Here is a 12,498-nt window from a genome sequence, read left to right on the forward strand (position 1 = left end):
CACCTTCAACATAGTAAAACTTCCCAAGGCGCTTCACAGGAGCGTTATCCAACAAAATTTGACACTGAGCCACGTAAGCAGATATCAGGACAGGAATCTTGGTCAAAGAGGTAGGTTTTAAGGAGCGTCTTAAAGGAGAGAGAGGCGGAGAGGTTTAGGGAGGGAGTTCCAGAGCTTAGGGCCCAGGCAGCTGAAGGCACGGCCGCCAATGGCGGAGTGATGGAAATCGGGGATGGGCAAGAGGCCGGAATTGGAGTATCGCAGAGATCTCGGAGGGTTGTAGGGGCTGGAGGAGGTTACAGAGATAGGGAGGGGCGAGGGCCATGAAAACCAGGATGAGAATTTTAAAATCGAGGCGTTCCCGGACCGGGAGCCAATGTAGGTCAGCGAGCACAGCGGGGGTGATGGGAGAACGGGACTTGGTGTGAGTTAGGATACTGGGCAGCAGAGTTTTGGATGAGCTCATGTTCTATCCACACTTGGGACACACGGTCCCAGCTACGAGCAAGTGTCAATGAGGTGGCTGAAAGACGGGAGGGGCCCAGTCGTCACTGGGTTCCCCTCCCCGCGCCTCCCAACTGGCAAACGGGAGATTGCGAGCTCTGCCCTTTGCTCCAGAGGAGATAGAGGGGGCAATCAGGCTGAACCCAGCCTTCCCGTGAGGGCCCACAAGCACAGGACTCCCTCTGCACGGACATGCTGACGCAGAGGCAACAGTTTGGCTGCTAACGTCAGATTTTAAAACACAGGCCCTGGTAAAACTAGAAATTAGAAAGAAAAAATAACTTGCATTTATGCAACGCCTCAGGATGTCCCAAAGCACTTTACAGCCAGAGGTAGTTTTTGAAGTGTAGTCACTGTTGTAATGTAGGAAACGTGGCAGCCAATTTGCGCACAGCAAGATCCCACAAGCGGCAATGCGATACTGACCAGATCATCTGTTTTAGTGACGTTGGTTGAGGGATAAATATTGGCCCCAGGACACCGGGGGAGAACTCCCCCCTGCTCTTGTTCGAATAGTGGCCGTGTAATCTTTTACGTGCACCGGAGAGGGGCAGACAGGGCTTCGGTTTATCACCGCATCCGAAAGACGGCCCCTCCGACAGTGCAGCGCCCCCTCGGTACTGGCACTGTGAGTTTCAGCCTAGGTTATGGGGCTCGAGTCTCTGGAGTGGGGGTTTGAACCCACGACATTCAGACTCAGAGGCGAGAAGTGCTGCCCACTGAACCACGGCTGACAATTACCAGAGACGGTTAATTCTCACCCTGTTAATTGTGTGATTTATATCAATTAGCGTCAATTGTAATCAGGTGGTGCGTATCAATTGAGGGACTCACATGTCCTTTCATGAGAGCTGATCTTGGCTGTGGTGCTGGGAAATCTGGAGCTCTGTAAATAAAGGCTTGGGAGCAACTGAAGACCAGGCTGTGGTAGTCTCTCCTTTTGAGAATCCTCGTTTTCCCCCACTCCCCAGAGTTTGTCCTCTCGCTGGGATGCAGTTCTCAGAGCGAGCTGCCTTCCTACCCGCCCCCCCACACAAGCGACCATGCTTTGCGTGTGTGGGAGAGCTAGGACAGCAAGTGTGGGGTCGATGACTGCACTGCCGGGACCCCACCCAGCAAACCATCTCCACGTCTGTACGCTCCAAGAAGGGGGGTGACTGGACAGCAAATGAGGAGCAGGAACCCTGGCTGATTGTCTTTTCCCGCCCATCGCGGAGGGCGCAGGGCAGACCGCCAACGTGGCGGTGGCCAGCCAATAAGCGCAGACCAAGGTCAAATCTGGGATCTTCCTCGTCACTTTGGCTCAGTACCACTGTGAAACGACAGGGAGGGACGGGGTCTTTTTTTGAAATTAAAGTTTGTACAAATACATGCCCAAAGCCTCCAGTAGTTTTAAAGATCTTCCAACTGCTGCTAAAGTGTTCTCACCTGTTCAAACTCCGTCTGTCAGCAGTCTCCAGTCTAAACAAGCCCGAGTGCCTGGGAGAGGCCGGGCATCAGCCAGAGGAACAGCGAGATAGAAAATCTTTCCACTGGGCAGGAGATCAATCTTCGCAATGACCTCATCAAAAGCAAGCACTGGTTTGAAGACGACGAGCTCATTCCCCAGTCAAGAGGGAGTCTGGGGCAGAACCTGGAATTAGAGGCAGGAAACATTCTTCCTGCTCAGGGGCTTCTGTTCGGATTCTTAAACAACCTGCGTTTATATAGCACCTTTAACATCCCGATGCGCTTAACGAACAAAATGTGACACCAAGCCACATAAGGAGATATTAGGACAGTGACCATAAGAGGTAGGTTTTAAGGAGCATCTTAAAAGGAGAGAGAGAGGCGGAGAGGTTTAGGGAGGGAATTCCTGAGCTTGGGCCCGAGGCAGCTGAAGGCACGGCCGCCAATGGTGGAGCGATGAAAATCGGGGATGCGCAAGAGGCCAGGATTGGAGGGGCGCAGAGATCTCGGAGGGTTGTAGGGGCTGGAGGAGGTTACAGAGATAGGGAGGGGCGAGGGCCATGAAAACCAGGATGAGAATTTTTAAATCGAGGCGTTCCTGGACCGGGAGCCAATGTCGGTCAGCGAGCACAGTGGGGGGGGTGATGGGAGAACGGGACTTGGTGCGAGTTAGGATACGGGGGCAGCAGAGTTTTGGATGAGCTCAAGTTTACAACCAGTGTGTGGTTGGGGGGAGGTGGAGAGAGGAGAGAGGAGAGAGGCACCCAATCACAACCGCATGTCACTCGATACAGGCAGCCTCCTACCTGTCTAGTTTTGGCGGAGGTTTCGATATAAGGAATGCCATAACTCCGAGCCAGGTCCTGGGCCTGCCGAGTCTCGACGTTTCGGGACGGCAGATCGCACTTGTTCCCCACCAACACCATCGGGACATCGTCTGAGTCTTTCACCCTCTTTATCTGTTCTCTGCAAAGACACAAGGAGTTGCCTTCAATTATTGATTCAGATCAAAGGTGACATCTGACCATGCCTCAACCCCGATGGGGATGAGTCAGCTGCGATTGGAAATCAGAATCTTACAGCACGGGAGGGCGGCCATTCGGCCCATCGAGCCTGTGCCGGCTCTTTGAAAGAGCTATCCAATTAGTCCCACTCCCCCCCTGCTCTTTCCCCCAGACCCCTGCAAATTTTTCCTTTTCAAGTATTTATCCGATTCCCTTTTGAAAGTTATTATTGAATCTGCTTCCACCGCCCTTTCAGGCAGCGCGTTCCAGATCAGAACAACTCGCTGCGTTAAAAAAAAATTCTCATCTCCCCCTCTGGTTCTTTTGCTAATTATCTTAAATCTGTGTCCTCTGGTTACCGACCCTCCTGCCAGGTACGTTAAGAAGACGCATCTCCTGATCTGGTGGTTTTTTGACTGCGAGCGAGACTCCCTCTCCTCCTGGTCGTGTCGCTCTACACCATGGATCGGTCTGGGTTTGTGGGGGACTTGTCCCCCAGCCCCGAGGAGAGGCCCCGCGACTCTCGCACAGAGACAGCGACAATGACAATACACATACACCAGAGCGAGCTCCCTGCAGGATCCCTGGGGTTAGTCTCCCCCGCGCATTCCCATCCCCTCACTCCCCCTAGGTACCCACCCGCACACCTTCTCACCACTTACCCTCCCCTCACCCACACACTGCTATGTTTTTGCCACATTTTCATTAGGAGTGGGAGCAGGCCATTCAGCCCCTCGAGCCCGCTCCGCCATTTGATAAGATCATGGCTGATCTGTGATCTAACTCCATATACCTGCCTTTGGCCCATATCCCTTAATACCTTTGGTTGCCAAAAAGCTATCCCTCTCAGATTTAAATTTAGCAACTGAGCCAGTATCTCAACTTTTTCCATTACAAATTCCAGTGGCCACACTGCGAATGGGAATTCCCTATGTAAACTCGTCACGCTGCAATTACACCCTCCTGCACATGGTGGCGTTGTAGCTCCCGTCTGTGCTGTGGAGAAACTCCTCTCCTCCAACCATCTCACTCCTGTTTCCCAAACAGCGGCTATTTAACTACAAATAACAAGACTGAAGTGTTGTGTCTAAATAAGGACAGAATGAATGACTTTACAACGGGGTCCAATTATCCCATCCTCTAACCCTCCCCCTTAACCTGAAGACCACACTTGGTCTCGACTCCCCCTGTGAAACGATGCAAGGAGATGAACTACTTCAAATAAACTGATCCAAAACTTCCTTCACACAAGCCTTAGAATTTCTTAAAATCGATGATGGAGGGCGCAGTTGGTCAGTTTGAAGATGGCGCCTGAACGAGGCTTCTTCCCAACCTTCCAACGGTTGTCCTGCATCAGCAGAGCGGCCATTGTGTCCCACCCTGTCCCTGTCCGGCTTCCCCCCTCGGTGTACCCTCCTCTCCGGGAGGGGCGAGGGACGAGGTTGGGCTGTAACGCTACACCGACCTGTACTGGTGAATGTCTTCGAATGATTTGGTGTTGTTGATTGCAAAGACGCAGAGGAAGCCCTCTCCTGTCCTCATGTACTGGTCTCTCATGGCGCTGTACTCCTCTTGACCTGCCGTGTCCAGGATGTCCAACAAGCACGTTTCCCCATCGATAACCACCTGCTTTCTATAGGAATCCTGCAATTAGGGAAAGAGAGAGAGACGCAAACGAGTCAGAACTGGCGATCTGAGCGGCCATCTTTCATAGAGAATATTTTGAAGGTTAGCAATGAATGTTCCTTCATTTTAAACAAATGAAAGCAAAAATGAAACCGTTTACAGCAAGGGTCAAAAAAAAAAAATCCATCGCAGGCGGTTTGAATTTTATATAAATACAGCTTTGAAGAGGACAAAAGTTCTCGCACCTGCCATTCTGTGCTTCTCTGGAGCCGAACTACAATCATTCACAGTTCCGTTTTATGAAATACAACACGCAAAAAAGGTAAACTGATTGTGATGGGCCGTCGGGAGCAGCAGGAACGGTTTAAGAGTTTTAAAATTGAGAAACGGAGTTTGGTGTGTGAGACGGAGGCAGACCGGGGGAGGTAGGGGAAGAGAGGAGGGAGAGAGAGCAAGAGAGAGAGAGAGCGAGAGAGAGAGAGCGTGAGAGAAGGGGGAAGATAGAGACGGACAGGTGCACGAGCGACTCAAACCCGTCAATCTGATATTTGTTCCATTTCCATGGAGGTTTGTTTCCCGATAAAGGTGCTCGTCGTTGAATTCCGATACTCTCCGACCCCTGAAACTTCTCCTTGGGACCGACCAGCGACTGACCGTTTAACGTGTCCTCCCGATATCCACCCCCCCCTCCCTCACTGTAGCGGGGGTGGAGCCCGGTTGGAACGGCCAGGTGGAACGGTAGCCAGTGGCCGACGCCTCAGTTATGTGTTACTGGGCCCATCGCACCACAGTGAAGCTGCGTTATAGCTGCTAATTTGGCAACTTCAAATATTCTTTTAACTGTAGTTAGGTCGGACTCTGAATTCCGATAACCTGAGGCAATCCGGTAACATCACTAAACCACACTCTTGCTTTCATCTGCAGGAAGGATTACTTGTTGGGAACAATGACTCCTGGGCACAAGCACTGAAGTCTGACGCCCGTGTGGAGTTTTGGCAAGTCTCGTTCTCCACTGGTCACCTCCGGTCGGCCCCCACTCCCTCAGACTGCTCGTCACTCCAGAGCCCCGAGCACACACCTGATTAGCTTGTGCTGATCTTAAGCCACTTTTCCACTGGGAGACTGGAAACTTCTAAACTATGTGGTTCAATTATTAACCCGAGGGGGAAGTCTGGATACAAAAGGTTTCTAGCGCAAAAGGTCAGACAAAGTTTAAGCGACGGTCAGCGATGTGCAAAAACCACCGGGGTTTTAAAATGGTGCAGCTCTCCCCAGTCCACAGTGGGTAGGAACACAGGCGCCAGAGTCAGAGGGTCGTGGGTTCAACAGACTTAAGCTTCATAATCCAGGCTGACAGTCCCGGGGCAGTACTGGGGGGAGGGCCGCACCGTCGGAGGGGCAGTACTGGGGCGGGGCAGTACTGGGGCGGGGCAGTACTGGGGCAGGGCCGCACTGTCGGAGGGGCAGTACTGGGGCAGGGCCGCACTGTCGGAGGGGCAGTACTGGGGCAGGGCCGCACTGTCGGAGGGGCAGTACTGGGGCAGGGCCGCACTGTCGGAGGGGCAGTACTGGGGCAGGGCCGCACTGTCGGAGGGGCAGTACTGGGGCAGGGCCGCACCGTCGGAGGGGCAGTACTGGGGCAGGGCCGCACCGTCGGAGGGGCAGGGCCGCACCGTCGGAGGGGCAGTACTAGGGGAGGGCCGCACCGTCGGAGGGGCAGGGCCGCACCGTCGGAGGGGCCGCACCGTCGGAGGGGCAGGGCCGCACCGTCGGAGGGGCAGGGCCGCACCGTCGGAGGGGCAGGGCCGCACCGTCGGAGGGGCAGGGCCGCACCGTCGGAGGGGCAGGACTGGGGCAGGGCCGCACCGTCGGAGGGGCAGGACTGGGGCAGGGCCGCACCGTCGGAGGGGCAGGACTGGGGCAGGGCCGCACCGTCGGAGGGGCAGTACTGGGGCGGGGCAGTACTGGGGCAGGGCCGCACCGTCGGAGGGGCAGTACTGGGGGAGGGCCGCACCGTCGGAGGGGCACTACTGGGGGAGGGCCGCACCGTCGGAGGGGCAGTACTGGGGCAGGGCCGCACCGTCGGAGGGGCAGTACTGGGGCAGGGCCGCACCGTCGGAGGGGCAGGACTGGGGCAGGGCCGCACCGTCGGAGGGGCAGGACTGGGGCAGGGCCGCACCGTCGGAGGGGCAGTACTGGGGCAGGGCCGCACCGTCGGAGGGGCAGTACTGGGGCAGGGCCGCACCGTCGGAGGGGCAGTACTGGGGCAGGGCCGCACCGTCGGAGGGGCAGTACTGGGGCAGGGCCGCACTGTCGGAGGGGCAGGACTGGGGGAGGGCCGCACCGTCGGAGGGGCAGTACTGGGGCAGGGCCGCACCGTCGGAGGGGCAGTACTGGGGCGGGGCCGCACTGTCGGAGGGGCAGTACTGGGGCAGGGCCGCACCGTCGGAGGGGCAGTACTGGGGCAGGGCCGCACCGTCGGAGGGGCAGTACTGGGGCAGGGCCGCACCGTCGGAGGGGCAGGGCCGCACCGTCGGAGGGGCAGTACTGGGGCAGGGCCGCACCGTCGGAGGGGCAGTACTGGGGGAGGGCCGCACTGTCGGAGGGGCAGTACTGGGGGAGGGCCGCACTGTCGGAGGGGCAGTACTGGGGGAGGGCCGCACTGTCGGAGGGGCAGTACTGGGGGAGGGCCGCACTGTCGGAGGGGCAGTACTGGGGCAGGGCCGCACTGTCGGAGGGGCAGTACTGGGGCAGGGCCGCACCGTCGGAGGGGCAGTACTGGGGGAGGGCCGCACCGTCGGAGGGGCAGTACTGGGGGAGGGCCGCACCGTCGGAGGGGCAGTACTGGGGGAGGGCCGCACCGTCGGAGGGGTAGTACTGGGGCAGGGCCGCACCGTCGGAGGGGCAGTACTGGGGCAGGGCCGCACCGTCGGAGGGGCAGTACTGGGGGAGGGCCGCACCGTCGGAGGGGCAGTACTGGGTTGCTGTGTTTTGGATGAGACGTTAAACCGAGGCCCTGTCTGCCTCCTCAGGTGGATGTTAAAGATCCCATGGCTCTATTCGAAGAGCGGGGAGTGAGCTCTCCCCGGTGTCCTGGCCAATATTTATCCCGCAATCAACAATGCTAAAACAGATTGTCTGTCCACTTGTCACATTGATGTTTGTGGGATCTCGCTGTGCGCAAATCGGCTGCCGTGTTTCCCACATTACAACAGCGACTACAATTCAAAAAGTACTTCATTGGCTGCGAAGAGCTTTGGGACACCCTGAAGTCGTGAAAGGCACTGTACAAACGCAAGTTCGTTCGTCTTTCCCGAAGAAACAGAGGTCCTATTCAAATCATTGTATCATTGGGATCTGACCACAGGAAACATCCTGCACATCAGCGGCCCTCGTGGAAGAAGCAGCCTCCGTGCCTTCACCGTGCGGCAGTCCACGGGGCTCGTGACACTGGAAGGAGAAGCGACAGTGGCTGGGTGTCTCCTGGGGGCAGAGACCCTTCCTCCGGGGGCAGAGAGTGTTGATTCATTCAAATGAGAGATTTCTTTCAGAAAGTTGTGTTTCGGGATCCAGTGTTTGAGTAATTTGAGACGTGACGTGTGGGGAGTGTAACAGGCGACTTTGGACCTCTGGTTCCCAAAACTCTCCACCACTGGGGGTTTTCCTCGCCTCATGTCTGGGTCTGTTGGAGACTCACTGATGGAGATTGATTGCTAGGATTAGTCAATAACTCCATTATTGTTCGATCATGCGACTACCAGGATGGTCGAAGGTGGACTTTGGTCTTTACTGTCCAGCGATTCCCACGTTCCTGGTTTTGGCTTTGTATTGATTCAAGGTGTGACTGGCTCTTCTCTGTCAAGCTGCTTTACATGGCGCTAAGGCCCCACGAGCGATACCAGCCCCCTCCCCCCATTGCAAGGGTCCGTCACACTTTGCGGAAACCCAAAGGCAAACTCCCGAGGATTCACCAAGTGGCCGGGGAGACCCACTCTTAAAATCAGCTTTTCCTGGCCGTGGGAAACGATTGGGGGGGGGGTCGAACACAGGTCCGAGCTGGTGGAGGGAGACTCGGACACAGCAGAGACTATCGTGCAGCGGCCACACACCCAGGCCCTCGTGCGATATAAAAGTAGTTTTAAAAAAAAACTCCGTAGCAGATCAGAGTATTTTTTTTTAAATGGTGAACAGCTAGGAACAGTGGAGGTCCAAAAGAGATTTAGGGGCCCATGTACACAGATCACTAAAATGTAGTAGTCGGGTACAAAAAATAATCAATAAGGCCAAAGGAATAACTAGAGGGCTAGAATATAAAAGGGGAGGAAGTTTTGCTACAGCTATACAAAACCCTGGTTAGACCGCACCTGGAGCACTGTGTACAGTTCTGGGCACCGCACCTTCGGAAGGACATATTGGCCTTGGAGGGAGTGCAGTGAAGATTCGCCAGAATGTTACCAGGGCTCCAAGGGTTGGATTATGAGGAGAGATTACATAAACTAGGCTTGTATTCCCCGGAATATAGAAGGTTAAGGGGTGATTTGATTGAGATTTTTAAGATTCGATAGGGTAGATGGAGAGAAACTTTTTCCGCTGGTAGGTGATTCTAGGACAATGAGACAAAACCTTAATCAGAGCCAGGCCGTTCAGGAGAGAAGTTAAGAAACACTTCTTCACACAAAGGGTGGTAAAAGTGTGGAAAACTCTCCCACAAAAAGCAATAGATGCTAGCTCAATTAATCATTTTAAATCAGAGATTTTTGCTCGTCAGAGTATCAAGGGATATGGAGCCAAGGATAGTTAGGATACAAATCAGCCATGATCTCACTGAATGGCGGAACAGGCTCGAGGGGCTGAACGGCCTCCTCCTGTTCCTAATGTTACTTTATGTACGAATAATAAGAAAGTGCAACCAGTGGGACAGAAAACAACTCCGTTAACTGGACAACAAAACCAGAAAAATCTGGAAACACCGAGTGGGTCAGTCAGGTCCTGTGGAGCAATCTTCACGTCTTAGGTACTTTCTCAGAAGGGTCTAAATCGCTCCTCCACAGACGCTGACTGTCACAGGATACAGGAGGAGGCCATTCAGCCCCTCGAGCCTGTTCCGCCATTCAGTCAGATCACGGCCGATCCGTACCTTAACTCCATTTACCCGCCTTTGCTCCACATCCCTCGATACCCTCGCCCATCGACCCCAGGTTTTTATTTCGGGTTTCCAGCACCTGCAGCTCTTTCCCTTTTTGTTTCTGTTAACTGGAGACTTCTCTACAATCAGATCTTCTTCTCTGCACTTTTTGCGTTTAACCCAGCAGTTTACGGTGTGACCGCGTGCCTGCCCACGTCATTTCATCGCTACTCCGCTTCTACACTGTCCACAGAACAGCGTAGAGCCAAAAAAAAATTAATCGGATGCTGCCAATTCTCGGATTGATGTGAAAGTCTTGACTGGAGAAGCGAGGAGTGCCTTGTGGAATGAGTAAGTGTCTGGAGTTGTTGTACCCTGGTCACAGTTGTGGGCCTAATCAGTGCCGTGCTGCTAGCAGCTGATTTAGTTACAGCAGAGGTGGCTTGATGGAGGAGTTCAAAATTTACGAAGGGATAGGTCAGGGCACAGAGAAAAAGCTTAGTTGCAGTGACCGAGGAAGTCTAGAACGAGGGGACATCGATACAAGATTCAAGACAGAGCAGGAGAAACTTTTTTTTTTAAAAAAAGAAGAGGGTTGTGAGGCTGAGGCCAGTAATGAAGCAGAGGCTATGTCAACATTTAAGATTAGGTGGATGAAGGAAAAGGGGGCCAGAGGGCCAAGTTACTGCTCGAGTGGAGGACAAACCACCACACAGACTGGTCAGGCTGAATGGCCTGTTTCTGTATTGTAACTTTATTCTGTGTAACAGTCACCAAAAGATTTCTCCAGCGCCTTTCACCGTCTCAGGACGTCCCAAAGCATTTTACAGCCGATGAAGTAGTTTTTGAGGCGTAGTTGCTGTTGTAATGTAGGAAGATGGGAAAGTGGAGTTGAGGTCGAAGATCAGCCATGATCTTAGCGAACGGCGGAGCAGGCTCGAGGGGGCCGTGCGGCCTACTCCTACTTGCGTTCTTATGAAACGCGGCAGCCGATTTGCGCACAGCAAGATCCCACAAACAAATGAGATAACGACCAGATAATCTGTTTTTAAGTGATGTTGGTAGAGGGGTAAATATTGGCCCCAGGACACCGGGGAGAACTCCCTCTGCTCTTCTTCGAAACAGTGGCCGTGGGATCTTTTACATCCACCCGAGGGGGCAGACGGGGCCTCGGTTTATCCTCTCATCTGAGAGACGAGGGAAGGAGACACCAAGGAAAAGGCAACTGCGAAGCTTTCAGGCTGTGGTTTGTGCGTGGACGTACTGTACCTCTATCGTGGGATCGTATTCGTCCACAAAGTGGTTCTGGATGAGCTGAATTGTTAAAGCACTCTTTCCGACACCTCCAGCTCCAACTACCACCAACTTGTACTCTGTCATCTTCAGGTTCACCTCAGCCCGACCGTCGCCTGCAATCGTAAAGAGAGGATTATCAACCACCTGCTCTGGTCCTCGCTCCTTCAAATTTAACTCAGGCTTTCTGCAGAACAAAAAAGGTGGCCCAGCGAGCTTTTGGACTGCAGCTTTAAAACTAAAAACAAAAAGTGGAGAGATATTCTCACCAATCGCATAACAAAAAGGCACTTGTTAAAAACTCTCAATGTTTAAGGCGAAGGAGACAACTTTGGTCCAAGCTGCGTGTGACCAAGGTATTGGTTCAATTGATCAGATGGAAGAGAATAGAAGGTGAAACCAGAAATCGTACACCTGCTCACACTTCCTGTCAACTTTCCCCCCCCCCATTATAAATTCCCACTTCTTTATTTATAATGGAAACTTAAAAAAAAAAGCTCTCGGGATGTGGGCATCGCTGGCATTTATTGCCCATCCCTAGTTGCCCTGAGGTGGTGGTGTTGGGCCACCTTCTTGAACGTCTGGTACCAGGTTTGATGCAACTGAGTGTCTCGCTCGGCCGCTTCGGAGGGCAGTTAAGAGTCAACCGCGTTGGTGTGGGGACTGGAGTCACATATATAGGCCCAGACCGGGTAAGGACGGCAGGTCTCCCTCCCTAAAAAGGACATCAGTGAACCAGTCGAGATTTTACGACAATCCGACAGCTTCACGGTCACTTTTCCATTAAAAACGTGGATCGTAGAAATTCATAAATGGAAAATCAGGGCAGAACCCGTGACTCTAAAGCGGGGGCTGGATTACGTTACACCCCCCGGTCCATTTAACTGCCTTCCTCTGACCCCACTCACGCTAGACTCCCTGGGTGTAGCACCATTGGTAGATCGTCTAGCTGCCCTCAAAGAAATCTGCTCCAGTGTAAACAGGGAGATAATATCAGTATCTGTACGGGAATGATCGATGTTCACTCAGATAGGTGACTGTATCAATCTCTGTGTTTGCTCTCTGCTCCAAACACGTTCACATCAGGCTCTATGGCTGATTTCTTTAACGTTGAAAAGTTTGCGAAAGCTTGCAGTTGACTGAGGGCTGTCCTGGGTGAGATCAGGAGGCAGTCAGAGGAAGGAGGTTTGGCAACATCCCAATGATCAAATCAGTGAACAAGGAACTGCAGTGAAGGTGGTGCAAATGGTTTTCCTGTTCAGAGCAAAGCTGGAGCTTCATCGCACGTGCAGTGAGAAGCATTTGCTAGTTTGCTTTCAGTGCCGTCAATCTGAGGAGAATAACTCTCCGATCCCCAGCCCATTAGACCATCGGTACGGGCAGTGTACAAGGTCCCAGCAGATTTAACTCTCGCCGTGGTGGGAGGGGGAAAAAATCAAACAATGCTGCCATTTCCAACCCATTTTGCTTCCTCTGCTCGCTGGCATTTCAAATAAA

The 12,498-nt window shown here is 53.6% G+C and overlaps 1 protein-coding gene across 3 annotated transcripts in view; it reads right to left on the reverse strand.

The window, feature by feature from the left end:
* LOC137328094 (GTPase HRas) overlaps positions 1–12,498 on the reverse strand; it is a 68,926-nt gene that overhangs the window by 17,770 nt on the left and 38,658 nt on the right. For all 3 annotated transcript variants that reach the window (XM_067994267.1, XM_067994265.1, XM_067994266.1), the window contains exons 2-4: positions 10,978–11,117; positions 4,423–4,601; positions 2,760–2,919 (exon numbers count right to left, since the gene is read on the reverse strand). In XM_067994267.1, the coding sequence (XP_067850368.1) occupies positions 2,760–2,919; positions 4,423–4,601; positions 10,978–11,088 (450 nt within the window). In that variant the 5' untranslated portion in view covers positions 11,089–11,117. The remainder of the gene's footprint in view (positions 1–2,759; positions 2,920–4,422; positions 4,602–10,977; positions 11,118–12,498) is intronic.

This window comes from Heptranchias perlo, chromosome 12 (genome assembly GCF_035084215.1).
Source record: "Heptranchias perlo isolate sHepPer1 chromosome 12, sHepPer1.hap1, whole genome shotgun sequence".
NCBI classification, from domain to species: domain Eukaryota; kingdom Metazoa; phylum Chordata; class Chondrichthyes; order Hexanchiformes; family Hexanchidae; genus Heptranchias; species Heptranchias perlo.